The sequence below is a fragment of the Heterodontus francisci genome, chromosome 7 (genome assembly GCF_036365525.1).
Source record: "Heterodontus francisci isolate sHetFra1 chromosome 7, sHetFra1.hap1, whole genome shotgun sequence".
In the NCBI taxonomy this organism is placed as follows: domain Eukaryota; kingdom Metazoa; phylum Chordata; class Chondrichthyes; order Heterodontiformes; family Heterodontidae; genus Heterodontus; species Heterodontus francisci.
In genome coordinates this window covers 11,940,408-11,965,916 of record NC_090377.1, presented here as the reverse complement: position 1 = coordinate 11,965,916, position 25,509 = coordinate 11,940,408, and the positions used below count along the sequence as shown (strand labels likewise).

At 44.7% G+C, this 25,509-nt stretch overlaps 1 protein-coding gene across 4 annotated transcripts in view; it reads right to left on the bottom strand.

Annotated features, from left to right (window-relative positions):
• Nucleotides 1–5,075: 5,075 nt before the first annotated feature.
• dnpep (aspartyl aminopeptidase) overlaps nt 5,076–25,509 on the bottom strand; it is a 57,807-nt gene continuing 37,373 nt past the window's right edge. For 3 of the 4 annotated variants that reach the window (XM_068034795.1, XM_068034796.1, XM_068034794.1), the window contains exons 9-16: nt 23,680–23,757; nt 22,286–22,369; nt 15,896–16,056; nt 15,041–15,124; nt 14,603–14,642; nt 10,019–10,120; nt 8,850–9,017; nt 5,076–6,097 (exon numbers count right to left, since the gene is read on the bottom strand). In XM_068034795.1, coding sequence (XP_067890896.1) covers nt 6,047–6,097; nt 8,850–9,017; nt 10,019–10,120; nt 14,603–14,642; nt 15,041–15,124; nt 15,896–16,056; nt 22,286–22,369; nt 23,680–23,757 — 768 coding nt within the window. In that variant the 3' untranslated portion in view covers nt 5,076–6,046. The remainder of the gene's footprint in view (nt 6,098–8,849; nt 9,018–10,018; nt 10,121–14,602; nt 14,643–15,040; nt 15,125–15,895; nt 16,057–22,285; nt 22,370–23,679; nt 23,758–25,509) is intronic. The other variant, XM_068034797.1, reaches the window with a different exon arrangement.

The following is a 25,509-nucleotide window of genomic DNA, read 5'->3' as shown; positions in this document are numbered from 1 at the left end:
TAATTTCAGAGCGTGACTGGCCTTTTTTTTACATTTTTATATTATTTTTTAACCATGTGCCTGTTTTTCATGTAGACAAAGCAGCTCATTGTTCTGCTATGAACACTCTCTGGACTATTGCTTTGTCTTTCACCACAATCATTAACACACTCTTTGCTTTTGGCCCAGGACAGCTTCGTTATTTTATCTCTCCTGCCTTCTGCCCTATCACACACCTTCCCTTTTGTTCTCTCACCACCCCTTCACTTGCTTAAAACCTAATTCTTTTCTAACCTTTGCCAATTCTGATGAAAGGTGACAGACGTGAAACGTTAACTCTTGCTTCTCTCTCCACAGATGCTGTCTGACCTGCTGAGTATTTCCAGCAATTTCTGTTTTTATTTCAGATTCCCAGCATCCGCAGTATTTTACTTTTATTATTATGATCTATAACATCACCTGAAAAGAACTGTTCTAGAAATATCCCAGTGACAGCCGTCTACGTGTATTTGGGATGCCAAACCAAAAAAGGGATACTAACATCTTTCCATATCTTCCCTTTTTTCTTCAAGAATTAGCAACTATCTGGCCAAAGTATTCTTTTTTTGGGGTCTTTTTTTTTGTAACAGAGCACTAAAAAGAAAATCTCTATTAACCAGTTCACCAGTGTGTGCGTGTGTATGTGAGGGACTAAGGTAAAAGGGAACTTCCATATTTCAATCTGTGCGTTAATGCTTTGCTTCGTTACTGATTATGTTTTGTTTTATAATAAACTGATAATGTTGTTGCTTATTAAAGAATCCTGGTTGGTGTATTTTATTCTGGGATAAAAATAGAGTCTATGATTGACCATGTCGGTAACTGGGTAAACATTTAAATATATGTTGTGACCTGTGAAGAAGTGGAACTAAACAAAAATGCAGTCCTCCCACCTTGATCGTAAAAATAGCTCTTTCATGGAGTCAGCACAGGCACAAAGGGTTAAATAGTCTCCTTATGTACTGTTAGGTTATATGATTCTAAGTAGAATATTCAACATCATATATACTGATTAGCTTATCATCTATAGTGTTTCTGTTGCATAATTAGATATATCATATCTGAATACCTAATATATAGGTTATGTTATAAAATGATTTTATATTTTTTTAAAATCAGGATCTGGGTATCACTAAGCTGATATTTATTGCTCATCCCTTGTTGCTGTGAGCAGGTGCTGGAGATCTATCAGAACACAATGCTCCAGCCATCAGGAGTGTAGGACAGCTTTGATGGACTTTAAAAAAAATTCTTTCATGGGATGTGGGCGACGCTGGCAAAGCCAGCATTTGTTTCCCATCCCTAATTGCCCTTGACAACTGAGTGGCTTGTTAGTGTTTCCCTGTCCATGTGGTAGCATAGTGGTTATATTATATTACTAGCTTAGTAATCCAGAAACTAGGCCTAGTGATATGAGTTCAACTCCCACCACAACAGCTGGGGAATTTAAATTCCGTTAATTAAATAAATCTGAAATTAAAAAGCTAGTCTCAGTCATGGTAGCTGTGAAACTACTGGATTGTTGTAAAAACCCATCGGGTTCACTGTGCCCTTTAGGGAAGGAAATCTGCCGTCCTTACCTAGTCTGACCTGCATGTGACCCCAGACCCACAGCAATGTGGTTGACTCTTAACTGCCCTCTGAAATGGCCTAGCAAGCCAGTCAGTTGTCTTAGAGATGGGAATAAATGCTGGCCTTGCCAGTGATGCCCACATCCAGTGAATGAATTTAAAAAAAAAATCGGTGTTAACCAATTTTTTGTTTTTTGTGCTATGCTCTTCACATCACCGCATAGCAACAAAAGGCCAAGTCCCCTTCTCTCACAGTGTGTACAATGCTCCAGCCATCAGGAGTGCAGGACAGCTTTGAGGGCGGCACAGTGGTTAGCACCGCAGCCTCACAGCTCCAGCGACCCGGGTTCAATTCCGGGCACTGCCTGTGTGGAGTTTGCAAGTTCTCCCTGTGTCTGCGTGGGTTTCCTCCGGGTGCTCCGGTTTCCTCCCACATGCCAAAGACTTGCAGGTTGATAGGTAAATTGGCCATTAGAAATTGCCCCTAGTATAGGTAGGTGGTAGGGAAATATATAGGGATAGGTGGGGATGTGATAGGAATATGGGATTAGTGTAGGATTAGTGTAAATGGGTGGTTGATGGTCGGCACAGACTCGGTGGGCCGAAGCGCCTGTTTCAGTGCTGTATCTCTAAACTAAACTAAAACTAAACTAAATCAGTCCAGGAACTGGAGCAATTTGACTTCATGACCAGAAAGAGCAAAGGTTGTTGGTGGCGGAACCACTTGAGCCTTGACTGCCAAGCCTGTCTAACACCTTCCTTAGCTCCAATCATAAAACAGTGAGACTGCCAAGCCCAGAAAACAGAAGACAGCCATGGCCCAACTACATCTGGCAGTGTACAGGAAAAACTGCGAATTGAAAATCAGACTGTCTGCCTCTGACCATTTTAAGGGAGGTAATGTAACCAGCTTGTACTGATGGCATCAATTACTGACCCAATAGAAGGATATGTTGGTAGGCTGAGATGAAGAGGGATGAAAGGAGACTTTTGTGGAGCTTAAACATCGGCATGGGCCAATTGGGCTGAATAGCCTGTTTCTGTGCTGTAACATGATATATAATTCTCCTTTTCCACTGCTGCTCATGTGTTGAAGGTGCTCCCACAATGGTGTTAGGTCAGGATATTGACCCAGTGACAATGGGGTAATGCTGATACATATCCAAGTCAGCTTGATGTGTGTGTTGGGAGGTGAAGAATATGTTCAAAGCTACAAAATGAGGAAAAAAATTATGAATGTAATATTAGCGAAACTAGAGAATGTCGGGTCAAAGGTTCAGTCCATTCTCTGCACAGCAATAAGCAATTGAACTAAAGTGCAGCTCAAAATAAATCATATGCTCTTTATAAGTAAAAGCAAAATACTACGGATGTTGGAAATCTGAAAGAAAACCCAGAAAGTGCCGCAAATACTCAGCAGGTCTGGCAGCATCTGTGGAGAGAGAAACAGAGTTGACGTTTCAGGTCTAGTGACCTTTCATCAGAACTGGCAAAGGTTAGAAACGTAATAGGTTTTGAGCAAGTGAAAGGGATGCGGGGTGGGAAGAAGAACAAAAGGGAAGGTCTCTCTCCACAGATGCTGTCAGACCTGCTGAGTATTTCCAGCACTGTGTTTTTTATTCCTGCCTTTTAGAAGTGTTGCTTCCAAGGGCACACATTTCGAGGGGGAAATGTTTGACAAAGTTTTGCAAACCATTTGGGCGTCTCGGTGTCCTTCAAGAATGCTGAAGCAAGCGGTTCTCCTTTAATTGCACCACAGCAATGTCAAAAGAAAAGGCAACTGTTAGATTATGAATCAAAGTGCTGAGGATGTCACTGCGAATAATGGGAATTGACTGGAAGGAAAACCGGAATCTGGGAATTGGAAATCCTACACTGGCTAACGAGCAGGAATGGAAATCCAAACAACCATCCACCAAAACACACCCACTGTCTTTGCAGAAAATCAACCCTTCCTGTGTTCAGATTTGTGGAGTGCACGAAATAGATAGATCATTGGAAATAAAGCATGGCTACCCGACCAGACCCGACGACGTGTCAAGATCGGGTCGGGTCTCTCTTCCAGCTCCAGCACTCGGGCTTGGGTTGAGTCGGGCTGGACGTGGACGGTGCTGCCTTGCTCCGGGTAGCAATCTTCAAATGAACATTCAGTACGTCAAGGCGGGAAACGTGCAGTCCGGACTCCGCACTCTGCAATAAAGCCTGACTAGCCGGCCAAACTCGATTACATGTGTCAGGTTCGGGTTGGGTTGGGCATTTAAAAAAATTAAAGGACTCGGGTCCAGGGTTGGGTTCGAGCCCAGTTTGGGTTTTAGTTTTATACCCGAGCCAGGCTTTAACTGGAAAGGTCTACATCCCCCCGTTGCCAGCTTTCTTCACTCAACAGTTTGTATTTATATAGTGTCATTAACATAGTAAAACATCCCAGGGTTGTAAGAAAGTTATCAAACAAAATTCGACACTGAGCCGCATAAGGAGATATTAGGGCAGGTGACCAAAAGCTTGGTCAAAGAAGTAGGTTTCAAGGAGCGTCTTAAAGAAGGAGAGAGAGGTAGAGAGGCAGTGAGGTTTATGGAGGGAATAGCAGAGCTTAGGGCCCAGGCAGCTGAAGGAACGGTCGCCAATGTTGGAGCAATGGCATTGGGGGATGCACAAAAGGCCAGAATTGGAGGAGCACAGAGATCTCGAAGGATTATAGGGCTGGAGAGTGCCACCTCTTGCACTGGGCATTCATCAACGTCCAGTAACTCAGCCATGTGGCTGCTCTTGATCCATGAGCTTAGACATCCAGTGTTGGGAAACCACGGAGGAAACCAGAGCTCGATCTTATCCTATTCTTACCTGACGTCCACGTTTCAGCGCGGGATTGGGGGGGGGGTTTAGATTGTGAATGCTCCTATTGTTGCTTTAGCTAACATGAGTTAACAGCACAGAGTGGGAATCAAAGTTGGAACTGTCTGTACTTCTGGTCCAAAGTTTCTACACCAAAAGATGTAGCACCAAAAACAATGTTGATGTTCGAGGGGTCGGGGAATGAGGCAGAGGGGCCAGGCTGTAAGAAACTGATTTGCATCATTGGAAGGATAATTCACCCAACACAGAATTGGTGTGAAAAAGAAGAAAGCACCTGCATTAAACAGGAGGCAATTTTATTTTCTCTCTAACCTTCCTCTCATTCCTCCATTTTCATCATCATCTACTACACAAGAGGCACCTGCTCCATGGCTTCAAGCAAAACTGTTCTAGAACAATCTGTAAACTGCCTCTGAATGCAGCTCCGAGCTGATTGATCTCTCTTCCCTCTGAATCCAGATTCCATCGGTCACCAATGCCAGGAACTGTTGCTCCAACGAGTTAAGCTACTCTCTTTACAACAACAGCTTGCATTAATATAATGCCTTCAACGCAATAATACGTCCCAAGGTGCTTCACAGAAGCAGTACGCATCGCACTGGGAATAAGGAAGGCTTCTCATCCACGGCTATCTTTGAATTTCAGCATTTATTGTTTATTAAAAATGTGATCCATTTTAAGTAACATGCATGATATTTCATAATTAGGATAGTGATTTGTTTTCTCCCAACTTGGAACCTGGGCTTGTCTCTGCATTTGGACTTTTCCATACAAAATGAGCATCATGAAGAGCAGATACTTGTTCCTGTAATTGAAGTCACAATGCAGGAGGAGGCCATTCAGCCCATCATGGCTGTACCAGAGATAGCTCTTCACATGGAGCTACTTACCAGAGTCCCATGCATCCTGCAGAATCACAGAAAATCCCTTGCCCTACCCGTAATCACAGAGTTGAGAGTAACTTATTGACATAGTATTATACCCCTTATCCCCACCACTACCCTTAGCCATGATCCTGAATATTAAACTTCACTTAGTTATGAGAGATTAATGGGGTAATTTTAACCTAACTCGGCAGGCGGGAATCCTGTGGGATCGGGTGGAATGCCGATTTTATGCCTGCCTAGTAGTGCTCTCTGTTGACTTCACTGGGTACCAGTCCGTTAACAAATGTGAAGCAAGAAATTAAGAGTATGGTGCAAGAAGTGTATTGCACATTTTGGGGTGATATTTCCTCTAGCACCCTGCTACCAACAAGCATGGACAGAACTCTGGGCTAAGCTTTCATCAGTATACGAATGCAGCTTGGATAGAACTTGAACACGATTGCACCGCCCAGCACTTCAAGTACAAAAATCACCCAGATGTTTGGGGTGGAATAGATGCAGAGTCACAAAGCCTTCAAACATAATTTTGTTGCAGTGAATTACTAATCAGCAGTTATAAGCAATTTCCAGATTTTGATTAATCAGAAGTTACATAATTAAATACGGTCGTCGTTCGGAGGTCCAAGGTAGCTGTGCGAGTTACGCCCAGTTGTCCAGTTCAGTGTCTGCTGCCAGACAGCGTCTGGGCGTCTCGGAGCCAGGAAAGTACTGCCAGTGTCAGTCTACGGTCAGACTGCTGTACACAGATGGAAAGAGGTCAAATAATCCCTGGGAGAAAGCAGAGAGTTTCAATGGATCATTCAGGAAAACACCTCCCCATCCCCACCCCCTCAAATAACAGACATCTTGTTGCAAAGTACTCATGTGTTATTAGCGTTGAGATCTTATGAGAAACGTGGGGTGCAGACTGCAGCACACTGCTAATCTGGGGTCAGCTGTGGCACCGTGGGCAGCACTCCCACCTCTGAGTCAGGAGGTCATGGGTCCAAGCCCCACTCCAGAGACTCGAGCACATAAAACAGGCTGATGCTCTCAGTGCAGTATTGAGGATGTGCTCTGAGTTTCACAAGATGCTCCGACTGCCATGAATGTAAAAATCCCATGGCAACATCAATTAAATAACAGATCATCTGGTCATTTATCACATTGCTGTTTGTGGGAGCTTGCTGCGCGCAAATTGGCTACTGTGCTTCCTACATCACAACAGTGACTGCACTTAAAAAAAAAGTACTTAATTGACTGTAAATTGCTTTGGGATGTCCTGAGGTCGTGAAAGGTGCTATTTAAATGCAAGTCCTTAACTTATGTCCCCCTCATTCTTGATTTCTCCAGCCAGAGGATACAGTTTCAGTTTCACTGTATCTACCCTATTGAACTCTTTGCTCATCAGACCACTCCTCAGCCTTCAGGGAAATGGGATGGGGCTAGTGGGCACCAGTTGATGAGGTTGCACTGCTGCGGGCTCCTTCAATGAGTTACAAATGCAATGAGTTTCAGAGTGTGGTATGGAGTGTAAGGGACACATCCTGGAGAACAGCAGTCTGCCACTGGTGATCTGGCAGTGCACATGTTTTAGGGGTGACTGCTCAGCATATTATAAACCGAGGTTACCCTTTCAGTTCGAGGTTTGACTTTGTAGTAGTAACACTCAGCACAGCAGAAGCAAACAACCTTTATAACACTAAGCAACACTGCCACCGTCTGGCAGGCATAATGTTAACGTCTTTAAGAGAGTAAAACTAAAATACGGCACGAAGGGCATGAACAGCTCAGATTTGAGTTAACTGAGCACAAGAAGTGAGTCATCGCAATTCTCATCCTTATTTACAAATCCCTCCACATCCGCCCCCTCCCTATCTGCGTAACCTCCTCCAGCCCTACAACCCTCTGAGATATCTGTGCTCTTCAAAACCTGGCCTCTTGCGCTTGTGAGTTCCTTCTGTCTACCACTGACTGCTGTGCCTTCAGTCATACAGGTCCTAAACTCAAATTCCCTCCCTAAGCCTCTCCACCTCCTGCTCCTCCTTAAAACCTGCCTCATTCACAGAGTCTGTGGTCACCTGACCCAATATCTCCTTATGTGGCTCGGTGTCAAATTTTCTCAGTGAGGCGCCTTGGGGATGCTTTACTACATTGAAGGTGTTATATAAATGCAAGTTGTTGTGATGGCAAGACTGAGATAAACTGTGACGCTGGAGGCACCATTTGAAGAGATGCTTTCCATATGCACCTCCCCATGGAATATAACGCTCTTGTCTAAAAAGATGGGAGGGATCCCTTCTGGATGTGGCTCTGGCTGGGACACTTCACCTACCCTGTACAGGGCAATGGGGAGGTTTCAACATCTAGAAAATAAATTCACAGATTGCAGCGTTGAAATAAGTACCAACATGCTGCTGTGTATTGTGCCAAGGCTTCAGAATCTTCCACTTAATATAAAAAGAGGAGATTTCACACCAATGACTGCTTCAGGCTGCGTTACAGAACAAAGGGAGGAAAGAAAGATTTGCATTTATATAGCACCTTTCAGGATCTCAGATGTCCCAAAGTACTTTGCAGCCAATGAAGTACTTTTCCACATGTAGTAACTGTTGTTATGCAGGAAGCGCAGAATCAATTTGCACACAGGAAGCTCCCAGAAATAACAATGTGATAATGACCAAATAATCTGTTTTTGTGATGTTGGTTGAGGGATAAATATTGGCCAGGACACCGGGGAGAACTCCATTGCTCTTCTTCAAAACAGTGCTATGGGATCTGATCCAGCTGAGAGAGGAAATGAGACCTTGGCCTAACATCTCATCCAAAAGACAGCGCCTCTGACAGATCAGCTCTCCCTCAGTACTGCATTGGGAGTGTCAGCCTACAATTTTTGCTCAAATCTCTGCAACAGGACTTGAACCCAGGACCCTCTAACTGAGAGGTGAGAGCACTACCCACTGAGTCACAGCTTAAAGTGGCTCAGTTAGATAGATAACTGCATCAAACTCCAGATCCAATTTGGCATAGGCACACCATATAACATAGAAGTTATCCCTGACATCAACCTAGCTCTAATTTTAAGGCTATATCCCCTTGTTTGTGGACTCCATCTGTTGATGAGGCTCTGTATTAAACTTATCACTGTGTCAGCCAATGAGTTTGGGGGGGGTGGGGGAGGGGGTGGGTGGGTCTTACAGTAAGACTCACAGCAAGCAGAGTCTATTTAAATAGAGTCTCTATGAACTGCAGCAAACCCAAAGTCTACAGGCCTAAAACGACAACCTGGCTGAAAGTCTCCTGATAAAAGCCAGGTGATTCCTCCAGTGAAACACTGCGAGTAGAGAACAGTTACATAATACAAATGCGTGGAAATCAATTCCAGTCACTGAAAGCAGCGAGGTCTCCAGGTGTAACTGACCGGGGGAATTACCCAAATATCTCCACGTTGGCCGGGACCTGTGGTGACACCGCACACCAACTGCTAACAATACAGTAATGGAGCTTCCCAATGTGTTCCAGAGAGCAGTATATTGTTTACCTTGAACAGTGTGATGGTCTGGAGTACACTGGATGTGCAACACATCTCACGGATGGAGTGCATGGCCAATTGCGGGGACCCCAAGTCCAATACATTCAGCCCGAGGCCAGCGGCAAGGATGGGGCCGATGGTGGTACCACAGGGACTGTCGTTCCTTACCATGACATCCTGAAAAGAATTTGGTTTGGAAGCTGATCAGAATTTATTGAGAGTTTAGCACAGTGTTTTGTGGAGAAGCTGGGATTGTTCTCCTTAGAACATTGAAGGTTAAGGGGAAATTTAAAAGAGGTGTTCAAAATTAGGAAGAAGTTATATAGTAGATTTAAAAGATAAACACATTTATTCATTCATGGGATGAGGGAGTCACTGGCGAGGCAAACATTTATTGCCCATCCTTAATTGCCCTGGAGAAGGTGGTAGTGAGCTGCCTTCTTGAACCGCTGTAGTCCATGTGGTGTAGGTACACCCATAGTGCTGTTAGAAAGGGATTTTACCCAGTGACGATGAGGGAATCGTGACATATTTCCAAGTCAGGATGGTGTGTGACTTGGAGGGAAACTTGCAGGTGGTGGTGTTCCCATGCATCTGCTGCTCTTGTCCTTCGAGGTGGTAGAGGTCACGGGTTTGGAAGGTGCTGTCAAAGGTGCCTTGGTGCATTGCTGCAGTGCATCTTGCAGATGGTACACACTGCTGCCACTGTGCTTCAGCGGTGGAGGGAGTGAATGCTTGTGGATGGGCTGCCAATCAAGCGGGCTGCTTTGTCCTGAATATTGTTGGAGCTGCACCCATCTAGGCAAGTGGAGAGTATTCTATCACACTCCTGACCTGTGCTTTGTAGATGGAGCAGTCAGGAGGAATTCACCACAGAATTCCCAGCCTCTGCCTTGCTCTTGTAGCCACAGCATTTATATGGCCGGTTCAGTTACATTTCTGGCCAATGGTAACCCCCAGGATGTTGATGTTAATTTGTTCCATCTCTTTTGATCTCCTTATCCAACAGAAAACTCATTCTTCTCAATTTTGAACATTTCAATTGCACCCCTCCCAGCATCCACAGCCTCGTTGGGGGGGGGGGGGTGCTGGGGGTGGGAGTTCCAAATTTCCACTACCCTTTTGCCCTCTTTAATCCTCCACCACACCCCTTGCCAAAACAGGGGGTACAATGTTACCTGGAGCGGGACATCCACACGATTAGCAATCTCTCGGACTACAGCAGCAGTGACAGCGTTTGAGGCGTATCGTTGGTTACTATTGAATTTAATCACTGGCCCCTGCAGAGAATTAAAGAAGTGCATCATTAGCAAGTTTCACACTGCACAACAGTGCAGGGGATAACCGGTCCTGTGCCCAACAACCCAACCCCCAGTAAAGCTCACCATAACTCAGAAAACTGTATCGAACCACTGGACTAGTTTTATTTAAAGCGTGGCATAATGCGATATGATTTCCTTCCATTACTTGTATCCTAACTCGCACTAAGTCCTGTTCACCTATGCTGTGCTCAGTGACCGACATTGGCTCCTAGTCTGGCAATGTATCAATTTGAAAATTCTCATCCTTGTTTTTCAAATCCCTCCATGGCCTCTCCCTTCCCTGTCTCTGTAATCTCCTCTAGCCCTACAACCCTCTGAGATCTCTGTGCTCCTCCCATTCTAGCCTCTTGTGCAAGATTGAGCAGTTTAGGCCTTTACACTCTAGGGTTTAGAAGAATGAGATGAGATCTAATTGAGGGATATGAGACAATTAAGGGGATTGACAAAGTGGACGTAGAGAGAATGTTTCCTCTGGTGGGGTATTCTAGAACAAAAGGTCATAGTTTTAGGATAAGGGGTAGCAGATTTAAAACAGAGATGAGGAGAAATTACTTCTCTCAAAAGGTCGTGAGTCTGTGGAATTCACTACCCCAGAGTGCAGTGGATGCCGGGACACTGAGTAAATTTAAGGAGGAGATAGACAGATTTTTAATTAGTAATGGGTTGAATGGTTATGGAGAACGGGCAGGAAAGTGGAGTTGAGGCTGAGATGTGATCAGCCATGATCGTATTGAATGGCGGAGCAGGCTCGAGGGGCTGAATTGCCTATTCCTGCTCCTAGTTCTTATCCCTGGTTTTAATCACTCCACCACTGGCGGCCATGCCTTTAGCTGCCTAGGCTGTAAGCTCTGGAATTCACTCCCTAAAGCTCTTGCCTCCATTTTCTCCTTTAAGACCCTCCTTAAAACCTACCTCTTTGACCAAGTTTTTGGTCACCTGGCCCAATATCTCCTTATGTGGCTCAGCGTCATTTTTATTGATAAAATGTTGCTGTGAAGCACCTTGGGGATGTTTTACTACATTAAAGATACTATATAAATGAAAATTGTTGCTCTATTAATGCACTGTGTAAACATTCTGCAGGCCTATTTCAGCATGCATTTTACCACACACTTGTGTGTAATGGACTGGGGGTGGGGTGGGGGGGTTGGGGTTGGTGTTGTGGGCGCAGAGGGGCCCCTAACCCTGAACCTTTTGGCTGCCTTGGGCCAAGAATTCTCAATGCAGCTCTGATGTCACACATAATAAATATGGCATTTTATTTAATATCGCTATGTTAGCCCATGCAAGCAGAGCAACACGACCATTTAAAAAGAAAATATCTTCACCCAGTTTTTAATGCGACACTTGGGAGCCACTAAACCAAGGTCCCATCTGTTCGGTGGATGTTAGGAATCCCACAGCACCATTTGGAAAAGTGCAGGGAGTTCCCAAGGTATCCTGTGCCGTACTGGCTTTCTCAGTGGTGATGTAGCAGTTCTGTTACTGGATTAATAGTCCAGAGAACGCAAGTTCAAATTCCACTGTGATAGCTTGTTCATTTCAATTGGCTTTTAAAAGATCCCAAAGTTAAAATGAAATGCGGGGTCCAACTCCATGGGCACTAACTCATGGGGTTCAGTTCCAGGGGCTTTAGAAACAGTAGTGCAGTGCTTATGTCACTCTTCCAGTAATTCAGTGGCCTGGACTAAGAATCCAGAGAATATCAGTGTAAATCCCATAACGGTAAATTCGGAATCTGAACTCAGTTTAAAAATGCAAGTCAAGAAATCTGGAAATAACAAGCTGGTATCAGTTAGGGTGACCGTGAAGCTGCTAAATTGTCGAGCAAAAAATCAACTGGTTCACAAGTATTCACAAAGAGCAGGTCAGAGGTTGGGAATTCTGTGACAAGTAGCTCACCTCCTGACTCCCCAACGCCTGTCCACCATCTACAAGGCACAAGTCAGGAGTGTGATGGAATGCTCTCCACTTGCCTGGATGAGTGAGGCTCCAACAATACTCAGGAAACTCAACACCATCCAGAACAAAGAGGTCCACTTGATTGGCACCCCATCCACCACCTTCAACATTCACTCCCTTCACCACTGGCGCACAATGGCAGCAAGATGCACTGCAGCAACTCATCCAGCCTCCTCTGACAGCACCTTCCAAACTCATGACCTCTTCCACCTAGACGGTCAAGGGCAGCAGATGCATGGGAACACCACCACCTGCAAGTTCCCCTCCAGGCCACACACCATCCTGACTTGGAACTATATCGCTGTTCCTTCACTGTAGCGGGTCAAAATTCTGGAACTCCCTTCCTAACAGCACCATGGGTCTACCTACACCACATGCACTGCAGTGGTTCAAGAAGGTGGCTCACCACCACTTTCTCAAGGGTAATTAGGGATGGGCAATAAATGCTGGCCTGGCCAGTGATGCCCACATCCCATGAACAAATAAAAAATTCCTTTAGGGTTGGAAATCTGCCATCTTCACCTGCTCTGAGCCGATATGAGCCACTCAGGTGCATTAATCGCAGGACAATTGGGATTGGGCAAAAAATGGTGGCCCAACCTCTCATGTCCAATTATCGAGAAGACAAGAAACCCATCAAACACAGATTAACCAATCACTTATGTTGCTGCTTGTTTGAGGCTGCTGGTGCAAAATGGCCACCACCTTTACCACATAAGAAATGCTATATTTCGAAAGGAATCTATGAAGCGTGGAGACCTCTCAACATGATAAGGTGACATAGGAACGTAAACATTAAATTGCATCGGATGGAACAGCACTGCTGGTGCCTCTCCCACCAATGACTTGCAGTTCAATGTTACTGTTCACCTACAAAACAGCGCACACGGCCCGGGTGACAGTGCAAATATTTTGTTCATCAGTCTCCGGGCCAATGCTTAAGCTTCAGCCAACATCATTAAGCAGATTATCTGGGCTTTATCACATTGCTGTTTGTGGGAGCTTACTGTATGCAAGGTAGCTGCCACCTTTCCTACATTACAACAGTGACCAAGCCTTGAAAGTACTTCATTGGCTGTAAGAAAGGAAAGACTTGCATTTATATAGCATCTTACACAGCCTCAGGAGGTCCCAAAGCGCTTCACAGCCAATGAAGTACTTTGCGAGGTATAGTCTCTTGTAATTTAGGAAAGGTGGCAACTAACTTGTGCACAGCAAGCTCCCACAAGCAGCAACGTGACAATGATTAGATAATCTGTTTTAGTGATGGTGATTTCAGGATAAATATTGGTCCAGGACACAGGGGAGAATGCCCCTGCTCTCCTTCAAAATAGTACCGTGTGATCTTTCACCTGAGAGGACAGATGGGTCCTCGATTTGACATCTCATCTGAAAGGTGGCACTTCTAACTGTGCAGGGCTCCTGCAGTTCTACACTAGGAGAGTTAGCCTGTGCTCCAGTCTTGAATCCACGACCTTCTGACTTTTTTTCTTTCATGGAATGAGCGCTACACGGGCCAGGCCAGCATTTATTGCCCAACCCTAACTGCCCTTGAGAAGGTAGTGGTGAGCTGCCTTCTTGAACCGCGGCAGTCCATCTGGTGTAAGTACAGCCAGAGTGCTGTAAGGAAGGGAGTTCCAGGTTTTTGACCCAGCCACAGTGAAGGTAAAAAAAAAGTCAGTAGGTCGGAGACAAGAGACGCAACCACTGAACTGTAGCTGACTTGTGGAACTGTGTTTTGAATGGACTGTCCAAACTTCTATGTTCCCTTTTTCCTAGTTGCAACTACATCTCCTGTCTTTGTAGCTAAACAGCAACATTGCATTCTACTACATCCCTAGTATCCCTGAGGAAGGGGATAGCTAAGGTCAATGCTCAGACTAGAGGTTGCACGGGAGAAAGATGAAATACTGTTCCTGAAGCTGTGTTTCATCTTCCCAGCCAGCAATGCAACAAACTACTAGTTCATCAGAAAGAACCAAGGCAACATGAGAGAAAATAAAAATAAAATCTGGAAGGCACTGCCTGAAAGGATGGTGGAAGTATCTATAATATTATCTGCAATAACTTTCAAAAGGGAATTGGATAAATATTAGAAAAGGAAAAATCTGAAGGCCATGGGGAAAGAGCAAAGAAAGATCAAAGAGCCGGAACAGGCACAATGGGCCGAATGGCCTCCTTCTGTGCTGTATTATTTACAATTCTATAAATCTGCTTTTTCACGGCACTGTTTAAGGAGTAAGTATTGGCCAGGGCATGGAGAGAAAGCCCCGAGTTTTATGAATAGTGGCCTGTGACCTTTAACATTCCCAGCAGAACAGGCAGGGGGCCCTTGTTTAACAGAATGCACAATTCAAGTGTAGCAGACAACAAAGCGATACATTTTATTTTTAAAAAGAGAGGTAATTTTACTGCTCAGCGTTATAAAGGCTCGCTTTTAAAACTTTGGAGAATTTAATTGATGTCCATAAACCTCACCTTGTGCAGGGCCGGCTTATGATTTTCCTCGTGTTTGTCTCTGAAAAGTATTGAAAACATAAAGTTAATTTCACTGAGTTCCGGGACGATGCTTCTCGATTAAAGCAGGGGGTTCTCAACCTTACTGCTGCTGAGGCCCCTCCTGTGTTACAAAATTCCATGCAACTTCTGTAACACAACAGATGCTGCCAGACCCGCTGAGTATTTCCAGCGTTTCTTGTTTTTATTTCAGATTTCCAGCATCCGCAGTATTTTGCTTTTATTCTTTTTTTTTTAAAAAAAGAGTGGTTCTTGTCACATGGTTAAAAACCAGGAGCAAATTCACGCACAGCAAGTTCCCACTAGACAAAACCAGATGGATCACCATATATAACACGCAGCGAATCTCCAGGCTCACTTCCCGATATAAAAACGGTTAACATTCACAGCCGTCTGTACCTTGCTTGAATGATGCCCCTGAGAACTTGGGCCTGGGGCTGTGAGCTCCTGGCTGCAGCAGGCAGTGGATAAACTGGTGTTGATCTATGAAAAAGGGGTTCAGACTTTTTTTTTAATACCGCAAGGTGCTTTATACCTATTTTTCATTATTTGTTCTTGGGATGCGGGCACCGCTGGCAAGGCCAGCATTTATTGCCCATCCCTAATTGTCCTCGAGAAGGTGGTGGTGAGCTGCATAATGTTTTGCAGTTCGAAGTAGTGACTGTCGCCTGTACCAAATAGGGACTGTACTCCAGACAGACCTGGAGGAACTGTGGTATCATAGTGGTAATGTTACTGAACTGGTAATCCAGAGGCCTGGACTAATACTCCAGAGACATGAGTTCAAATCCCACCAAGGCAGCTGGGGGAATTTAAATTCAATTAATTCATAAATCTGGAGTTAAAATGCTAGGCTCATTAATAATAATAATAAAACTACCAGATTGTCTTAAAAACCCATCTGATTCACTAATGTCCTTTAGGGAAGGCAATCTGCCGTCCGTATCCTGTCTGGCCTACATGTCACTCCAGAACCACAACAATGTGGTTGACTCTGAAGTGTCCTTTGAAATGACCTAGCAAGTCGCTCAGTTGTATCAGACTGCAATAAAAAATGTATACCTGCTAGATAACACGTGACATTGGTTTAATTTTTAAAGATACAAGAGTTGAGTGAACCATTGCCTTTCAATCTGCACTGGCTGTTGACTAATTATTAATCCAACAACATTACTAGCTCAAACAATAAGGAGGAATAATCTGGGCAGCAGCGATATATCCTGGAAAAGAGGAATTTGGAATTGAAGCACTTACGGGTAGTTGGGGTGAACTGCGTGTGCCATGTCCGAGCTGATCATGAACGACTTAGGGATGGCTTCCTCAAATGCAGTCAGATTGTGGCAACTGGAAGACAGGCGACGTAAAACTAACTCGGTCAGGGAGGACCCTGCTCCCTGAGCACTCTCACTGCCAACCTGAACAAAGCAGGGACGAGGGAGAGGGAGAAAGAACAAGATTAGAACTCGGGTTCAAAATACAATTGTACTGGAAGCATTCTGACTTAAGAGCAAAGGAACAGGAGCAGGCTTTTCAGTCCCTCGAGCCTGTTCTGCCATTCAATGAGATCATGGCTTAAGAAGCATTTTAAAGACTCAAATGCCCTCTTTGCTTCCAGGGATTTTAGGGAAGAGGAGAGAGACTTGGATCCAACAGGACTGTGAGATCAACATAAAGCTCTGTCGGTCTGAAATTCCAATCTGTCCGCTCTGTGTAGTGGACTACCTCCATATTTCACTGACACTGGGAGACCCAGGTCCTGTGCCAAACAGCGGGGACAGGATCATCTGACAGGTGTCGGTCGTTGCTCAGTGGGTAGCGCTCTTAGAGTCATTACACAAGAAACAGGAGCAGGAGTAGGCCATTCGGCCCCTCAAACCTGCCCCGCCATTCAATAAGATCATGGCTGATCTACCCCAGACCTCAACTCCTCTTTCAGGCCAGCTCCTCATAGCCCTCAACTCCCGATATTTCAAAAATCTACCTACCTCCTTTTTAAATACTTGCAATGATCTAGCCTCCACAACTCTCTGGGGTAGAGAATTCCAGACATTCACTACCTTCTGAGAGAAGAAATTTCTCTGCATCTCAGTTTTAAATGAGTGTCCCCATATTCTGTAACTATGTACCCTAGTTCGAGATTCCCCCACTAGTGGAAACATCTTCTCAACATCTACCCTGTCAAGTCCCCTCAGAATCTTGTGCATTTCAATAAGATCACCCCCCATTCCTCTAAACTCTAATGAACAAAGGCCTAACCGGCTTAGCCGTTCTTGATAAGTTAACCCCTTCATCCCAGGAATCAGCCTAGTGAACCTTTTCTGAACTGCCTCCAATGCCAGTATATCCTTTCTTAAATACGGGGACCAAAACTGTACACAGTACTCCAGGTGCGGCCTCACCAACACCCTGTACAATTGTAACAAGACTTCCCTATTTTTAAACTCCAACCCCCTAGCAATAAAGGCCAAAATTCCATTTGCCTTCTTAATTACTTGCTGCACCTGCATGCTAACTTTTTGTGTTTCATGCACAAGAACATCTAAATCCATCTGTGCAGCACCTTTTTGTAGTCTCTCCCCATTTAAATAATAGTTTGCCTTTTGATTCGTCCTACCAAAGTGCATGACCTCACACTTTCCTACATTAAACTCCATCTGCCAAGTTTTTGCCCACTCACTCAACCTATCTATATCCCCTTGCAGATTTCTTATGCCCTCATCACAACATGCCCTCCCACTTATTTTTGTATCATCAGCAAATCTGGATATATTACATAATAATATAAAAGCAAAATACTGCGGATGCTGGAAATCTGAAATAAAAACAAGAAATGCTGGAATCACTCAGCAGGTCTGGCAGCATCTGTGGAAAGAGAAGCAGAGGTAACGTTTCGGGTCAGTGACCCTTCTTCAGAACTGGATATATTACACTCTGCCCCCTCTTCCAAGTCATTAATATAGATAGTAAATAATTGAGGCCCTAGGACTGATCCTTCTGATACGACACTAGTTACGTCTTTCCAACCTGAAAAAGACCCATTAATCCCGACTCTCTGTCTTCTGTGAATTAACCAATCCCTTATCCATGCTAATACATTACCCCAAATACTGTGAGCTCCAATCTTGTGCAATAATCTTTTATGTGGCACCTTATCGAATGCCTTCTGGAAATCTAAATACACTACATCTACCGGTTCCCCTTTATCAACTCTGCTTGTTATATCCTCAAAGAACTCTAGCAACTTTGTCAAACATGATTTCCCTTTCACAAAACCATGTTGACTCTGTTTGATTGCGTTAAGCCTTTCTAAATGTCCTGCTATTTCTTCCTTAATAATGAACTCTAGCATTTTCCCAACGACCGATGTTAGGCTGACTGGCCTATAGTTGCCTGCTTTTTGTCTCCCTCCCTTCTTGAACAAGGGCATCACGTTAGCGGTTTTCCAATCCGCTGGGACCCTCCCGCAATCCAGTGAGTTCTGGAATATTTTGACTAATGCCTCCACTATTTCTGCAGCCACTTCCTTTAAAACTCTCGGATGCAGTCATCAGTTCCTGGCGACTTGTCTGCCTTTAGTTCCATTAGTTTGTCAAATACTTTGTCCCTCCTGATAGAGACTGTTACAATATCTTTCCTCCCATTAGCTCCTTGCTTATCTGATATCTGTGGGATGTTTATAGTGTCCTCCACCGTGAAGACCGATGCAAAATATCGGTTCAAATTACCTGCCATTTCCCTGTCCCCCATTATAAATTCTCTAGTTGCATCCTCCAAGGGTCCCACGCTCACTGTAGCTACTCTCTTTCTTTTTATATACCCGTAGAAGCTCTTGCTGTTTGTTTTTAGATTTCTTGCCAATTTACTTTCAGAATCAATTTTCTCCCTTTTTATTAGCTTTTTAGTCATCCGATCATGGGTTCAAGTCCCACTCCAGAGACTTGAGCACAAAATCTAGGCTGACATTCCCACTGCATTACTGAGGGAGTGCTGCACTGTCAGAGGTGCCATCTTTCAGATGAGGTGTTAAACTGAGGTCCCATCTGCTCTCTTGGGTGGACGTAAAAGATCCCATGGCTACTATTTTAAAGAACAGTAGGTGTTCCCTGGCTAATATTTATTCCCTCAACCAACATCAATAAAACAGTTACTCTGGGCATTTATTTCATTGCTGTTTTTGGGATCTTGCTGTGTGTAAATTGGCTGTCCCATTTGAGAATGGCGCGTTAAAAATGCAAGTCTATCCTTCTTTACTCAAGACAGGTGATGAGATAATGACGAGATAGTTGATGTCGGTTGACAGATAAAAATTGGTTGGAACATCAGGGAGAACTCCCCTGTTCTTTTTGGAAATAATGCCGTGGGATCTCTTATGTCCACCTAAGATGGCAGATTGTACCTCTGTGTAACGTCTCACACCAAATACAGCACGTGGGACAGTGCAGCACTTTGTGAGTACTGCACTGGGGAGTGCCAGCCTGGATTATGTGCTCAAGTCTCTGGAGTGGGATTTGAACCCACAACCATCTGACTCAAGGCATAGCAAATGGCCATGGCAAACACCACTGAGGGCCCATTTAAGAAGGTGGTCCGTTATACTGGAGCTTTAACCTGATGGCAATTGCACAGATTTACATAGCGACACCTGATGGAAGGGAGAATGAGGAACCAGGCTTCAGTTGCACTGGTAATGTAAAAGCACCCATTTGTGATCAAAGCAAAATACTGCAGATGCTGGAAATCGGAAATAAAAACAAAAAGTGCTGGAAATACTCAGCAGGTCTGGCAGCATCTGTGGAGAGAGAAGCAAAGTTAAAGTTTCAGGTCTGTGACCTTTTATCAGAACTGGCAAAGGTTATAAAGAATTAGGTTTTAAGCAAGTGAATGGGAGGGGAATGGGGTAAGAGAACAAAGGGGAAGGTGTTTTATAGGGCAGGAGAGATTAAGTAACAAAGCTGTCCTGGGACAAAGGCAAAGGATGTGTTAATGCTTGTGGTGAAAGACAAAGCATTAGTCCAGAGAGGGTGTTAATAGCAGAATAATGAGCAGACACATGGTTAAAAAATAAAATATTTTTAAAATAAGGCCAGTCATACTCTGAAGTTATTGAACTCAATGTTCAGTCTGCAAGGCTGTAGAGTGCCTAATCGAAAGATCAGGTGCTGCTCCTCGAACGTGCGTTGACGTTCACTGGAACACTGCAGCAGGCCAAAGACAGAAATGTTAGCATGAAAGCAGGGGGGAGTGTTGAAATGGCAAGCAACTGGAAGCTTGGGGTCATGCTTTCGGACTGAGCGGAGATGTTCTGCAAAGCGGTCACCCAATCTACACTTGGTCTCCCCAATGTAGAGGAGACCACATTGTGAGCAGCAAATACAGTATACTAAATTGAAATAAGTACAAGTAAATCGCTGCTTCACCTGAAAGGAGTGTTTGGGGCCTTTGATAGTGAGAAGAGAGGAGATAAAAGGGCAGGTATTACACCTCATTGCATGGGAAGGTGCCGTGGGAAGGGGATGAGGTGTCAAGGGTAATGGAGGAGTGGACTAGGGTGTCGCAGAGGGAATGACCCCTTCGGAATGCTGAAGGGGAGGGGAGGGGAAGATGCATTTGGTGGTGGTATCACGCTGGAGGTGGTTGAAATGGTGGAGGCTGATCCTCTGGATGTGGAGGTTGGTGGGGTGGAAAGTGAGGACAAGGGGAATCCTTTCACAGTTCTGGAAGGGGTGAGGGCAGAGGTGCAGAAAATTGGTCAGAAACCATTTCCCCATTTGTGATATTGTACAAGTGGCAGGCAGCTTGAGTTGTTCGGTTACACAAACAGAGACCAAATTTTTTGAATTATTTGAGGCAGTAATAAGGATTGATGAGGGTAGTGCAGTGGATGTTGTCTACATGGATTTTAGTAAGGCATTTGACAAGGGCCCACATGGCAGACTGATCGGAAAAGTAACAGTCCCTGGGATACAAGGGAATGTGGCGAGTTGGATCCAGAATTGGCTCAGTGACAGGAAACAAAGGGTAATGGCTGGGGGATGTTTTTGCGAATGGAAAGCGGTTTCCAGTGGTGTTCCACAGGGCTCAGTGTTGGGGCCATTGCTGTTTGTGGTATATATTAATGATTTGGACTTAAATGTGGGAGGCATGATTGGGAAATTTGCAGATGACACAAAAATTGGCCGTGTAGTTGATAGTGAAGAGGATAGCTGTAGACTCCAGAATGATATCAATGGTTTAGTTGAGTGGGTGGAAAAGTGGCAAATGGAATTCAATCCGGAGAAGTGTGAGGTAATGCATTTGGGGAGGGTAAACAAAGCAAGGGAATACAATAGATAGAAGAATTGAGAGACCTTGGAGTGCATGTCTACAGGTCCCTGAAGGTGGCAGGACAAGCAGATAGAGTGGTGAAAAGGCATATGGAATGTTTTCCTTTATTGGCCGAGGTATAGAATACAAAGGCAGGGATGTAATGCTGGAACTGGATAAAATGCTGGTCAGGCCACAGCTGGAGTATTGTGTACAGTTCTGGTCACCACATTACAGGAAGGATATAATTGCTGCGGAGAGAGTACAAAGGAGATTTACAAGAATGTTGCCAAGGCTGGAAAATTGCAGCTATGAGGAAAGATTGGATAGGCTAAGGTTGTTCTCCTTAGAACACAGGAGGTCGAGGGGTGACTTAATTGGGGTGTACAAAATTATGAGGGGTTCAGATAGAGTGGACAGGAAGGACCTGCTTCCCCTAGCGAGAGGTCAATTACCAGGGGGGGCACAGATTTAAGGTGATTAGTAGAAGGATTAGAGGGACATGAGGAAAAACCTTTTCATCCAGAGGGTGGTGGGTGTCTGGAATTCACTGCCCCGATCGGTGGTAGAGGCAGAAACCCTCAACTCATTTAAAAGGTACCTGGACCTGCACCTGAAGTGCTGTAACCTGCATGGCTACAGATCAGGTGCTGGAAGGTGAGATTAGAATGGGCAGCTAGTTTTTTCAGCGAGCGCAGGCACGATGGGCTGAATGGCCTCTTTCTGTGCCATAATTTTCCTATTGTTCTAAAAGGCTACAAGGTCGACATGGAATCCTTGGAGGGGCTCTCAGTAGACAAGAGGGAAAGGGCACCTGAGTTAGGTGCGACTCAGCACACAAGGGAGCAAGAAACTGCAGCAACCTCAGAGAGAACCCACACCTTCCTCACAACATCACAAATTATAAACAGCAATGACATTTCTGCAGCAAGCAACGGAAGCATCGTCTGTTGTGAATGAGCACAAGTGATCTCTGTGGGGCTTTGACATTTATCCATCTTACACAGTACGTACAGCACAGGAACAAGCCATTCAGTCCAACTGGTCCATGCTGGTGTTTATGCTCCACACGAGCCTCCTCCAACTCCTCTTCATCTCATCCTATTAGCATATCCTTTATTCCTTTCTCCTGCACATGTTTATCCAGCTTCCCCTTAAATATACCTATGTTATTCGTCTCAACTACTCCCTGTGGGAGCGGGTTCCACATTCTCACCACTCTCTGGGTAAAGTAGTTTCTCCTGAATTCCCTATTGGATTTCAGTGACCACCTTATACTTATGTCCCCAAGTTCTAGTCTCACCTACAAGTGGACACATCTACCCTATCAAATATTCATACCTCTTCATTGTCAAACAGCATAACCACTCGTACATTGCTGTCTTCTGCCAGTGTTCCTTCCTCCTCAGATGATTCTATCAGACCCTGCAAAAGATACAAAAAGGGTCTTACTGCTGAGGCATTAAAACACAGAGAGTGGAAAGGTTATGCATCGCTTTGACTCTGTAGGGGGCACTCGCCCATTTTGGGTCAAAAGGTTGGCACCCCGCTCCTTTTACTCGTGCTCCTGTTGTGGCAGCTTGGCTCAGTGGTAGTACTTGAAGCCACAACCATCTGACACAGTGGCCTTAGTGCTGCCAACTGAGTCATGGCCAATACCTGAGAAAAGCATGGCATTGAATCAGTCTGGTATCAGTGGTGGGAAAACTACTAGAGACCATTGTCAAGGACAAGATTAATTCTCATTTATATAGTGTCTTTAATATAGTAAAACGTCCCAAGAGAATTCACAGGAGAGTTATCAAACAAAATCTGACACCAAGCCATACAGCAGATATTAAGACAGGTGACCAAAAGCTTGGTCAAAAAGGTAGATTTTAAGGAGCAACTTAAAGGAGGAGAAAGAGGTAATATGGCAGAAAGGTTTAGGGAGGGAGTTACCAAGTTGAGGGCCTTGGCAGCTGAAGACACAGCCGGAAATAGTGGGGTGAAGGAAGTGGGGTGCGCAAGAGGCCAGAGTTGGAGAAGCTCAGAGATCTCAGAGGGTTGTGGGACTGGAGGAGGTTACAGAGATAGGGAGGGGGTGAGGCCATGGGGTTGTGGCCAAGCCAGCATTTATTGCCCATTCCTAATTGATCTGAAAACAAGGATGAGAATTTTAAATCAAGGTGTTGCCAGACCGGGAGCCAATGTTGGTCAGCGAGCCCTGGGATGATGGGTGAACGATTCATTGTGTGAGTTAGGATATAGGCAGTAGTCAAAGTAAAAGTAATACTGGTGGGGCAGCGTGTAAGCAGCCTAAATGGCTACTGAACAGAAGAACACTCAATCGATAGAAACACAATGTTTGTCTGTATCTTACTAATGATTCAAATCAGATATTCAGAGCAAATAGAACACACCTGGCTGTGACTGAGTGGCTATCAACAAGTTAAGACAGTGCATTCACCATAGTAAAATGTCACAAAGTCCTTTGCAGAAACATTACCGAACAAAATTTAACACCAAACCACATGAGATGATATTAAGTCAAACTTGGTCAAAGAGATTAGTTTTAAAGGAGTATCTTAAAGGAAGAGAGTGCGGCTGCATTGGGGAGAGGTTAGGGGTGGGGGGCGGGGGGGGGGGGGGGGGGGGGGGGTGATGGAATTCCGGAATCCTGTCCTTTTTTCCTCACTACACATTGTCAACATCAAAGAAGTCATGTTGAGCCGAAAGTGGTTAAGGCACATTACCTGCAGGGCACAATAGCAGCTGTGCAAGTTATCCAATCGTGGTGCAAATATAAATTCCTTCAAAGCACCGCCCAGAGCCTAGAAAGGAAAGCAGGGAACCTGATGACGCACAATGAAAGAAGCAGCAACAATACCACACCAACCTCTTAAAAAAAAACAAAGAATCTGTCCTTGCATCCCACACCTACAGATATCAACGCAGCCACTAAAAATGAACCAAAGCAACATTTCCTTCTCTTGCAGCACCTGTGGAGAGAGACACAGTTAACGTTTCATCTTGCAAAAGGACCTGAAAAGTTAACTCTGTCTCCCTCTGCACAGTTTGTTTTTTTATTCATTCGTGGGATGTGGGCGTCACTGACAAGGCCAGCATTTATTGCCCATCTCTAATTGCCCTCGAGAAGGTGATGGCGAATGCAACTGAGCAGCTTGCTAGGCCATTTCAGAGGCAGCTAAGTGTCAACCACATTGCTGTGCGTCTGGAGTCACGTGTAGGCCAGACCTGGTAAGGACAGCGGATTTCCTTCCCTAAAGGACATTAGTAAATCAGTGTTTTTACAACAATTTCGTAATTTCATGGTCACCGTTACTGATACTAGCTTTTTATTCCAGATTTATTTAACTTAATTTAAATTCCCAGCTATGGTGGGGTTTGAACTCATGTTTCCAGATCATTAGTCCCAGCCTCTGAAATACTGGTGCAGTAACATAACCACTATGCTACTGTACTCCTATAAATGATACTGCCTGACCTGCTCAGTGTTTTCCAGCATTGTCTCCTTCTGACAACTCCGTCCCCCGTCCCCCCCAACCCCATACACAAACCCTGAAGCTATAAACCATTCCCCAATTCACTGCCCATCTTACCTGAGCTGATCAAAGCAACAAAGTGTGGGAGAAGTTTGTATCTCTCTTCCGCAGACTACAACTGATGCTCGATAAATCATTAATGTTAAATATGAGATTGATAGATTTTTGTTAACCAAAGGTATTAAGAGATATGGGACAAAAGTGGTATATGAGTTAGGTCAAAGATCAGCCATGATCTCATTGGATGGTGGAATAGGCTTGAGGGACTGAATGGCCTCCTCTTCCTATCGATTGACATTTGTTAATCACCATTATTGATCTGGGACAGATTCTGGGTGACAAAGAACTTGCATTTGTATAGCGCCTTTCACAACCTCAGGATGTCCCATAGCTCTTTACAGCCGATAATGTACTTTTGAAATGTGGTCACTCGTAATGAAACCAAGTCCAGCAGCCAATTTGCGCACAGCAAGCTCCCACAAGCAGCACTGTGATAATGATCAGATAATCTGTTTTTTTTGGGTGTTGGTTGAGGGATAAATATTGGCCAGGACAACAGGGAGAACAGTCCTGCTCTTCTGTGGAAGCTTTTACATCTACCTCTGACAGTGCAACACTCTTTCAGCGTCAGCCTGGCTTTTGTGCTCAGATCGCTGGAGGTAGTCTTGAACCAGCAACTCCTCACTCAAGGAGATGAATATGCTACCACTGAGCCAAGGCTGGCACACAGAAGTGCAGAGACTACCTGCTTCTGACTGTCCCATGGTACATCAATAATCTGTTGGAAAGTAGTATCTGGTATTCTGCCTCTTTAAACAGCAGAATACCGCTGGTGCACTTTTGAATTTGTTAAGATAATGGATGCCAGCACGAGGTAACGGAACATTTTTCTACCTCTCAAATCATGTGCGCTATCAAACACTTCCAGGGTTAGATACAGAGTAAAGCTCCCTCTACACTGTCCCCATCAAACACTCCCAGTGCAGGTACAGTACGGAGTTAGATACAGAGTAAAGCTCC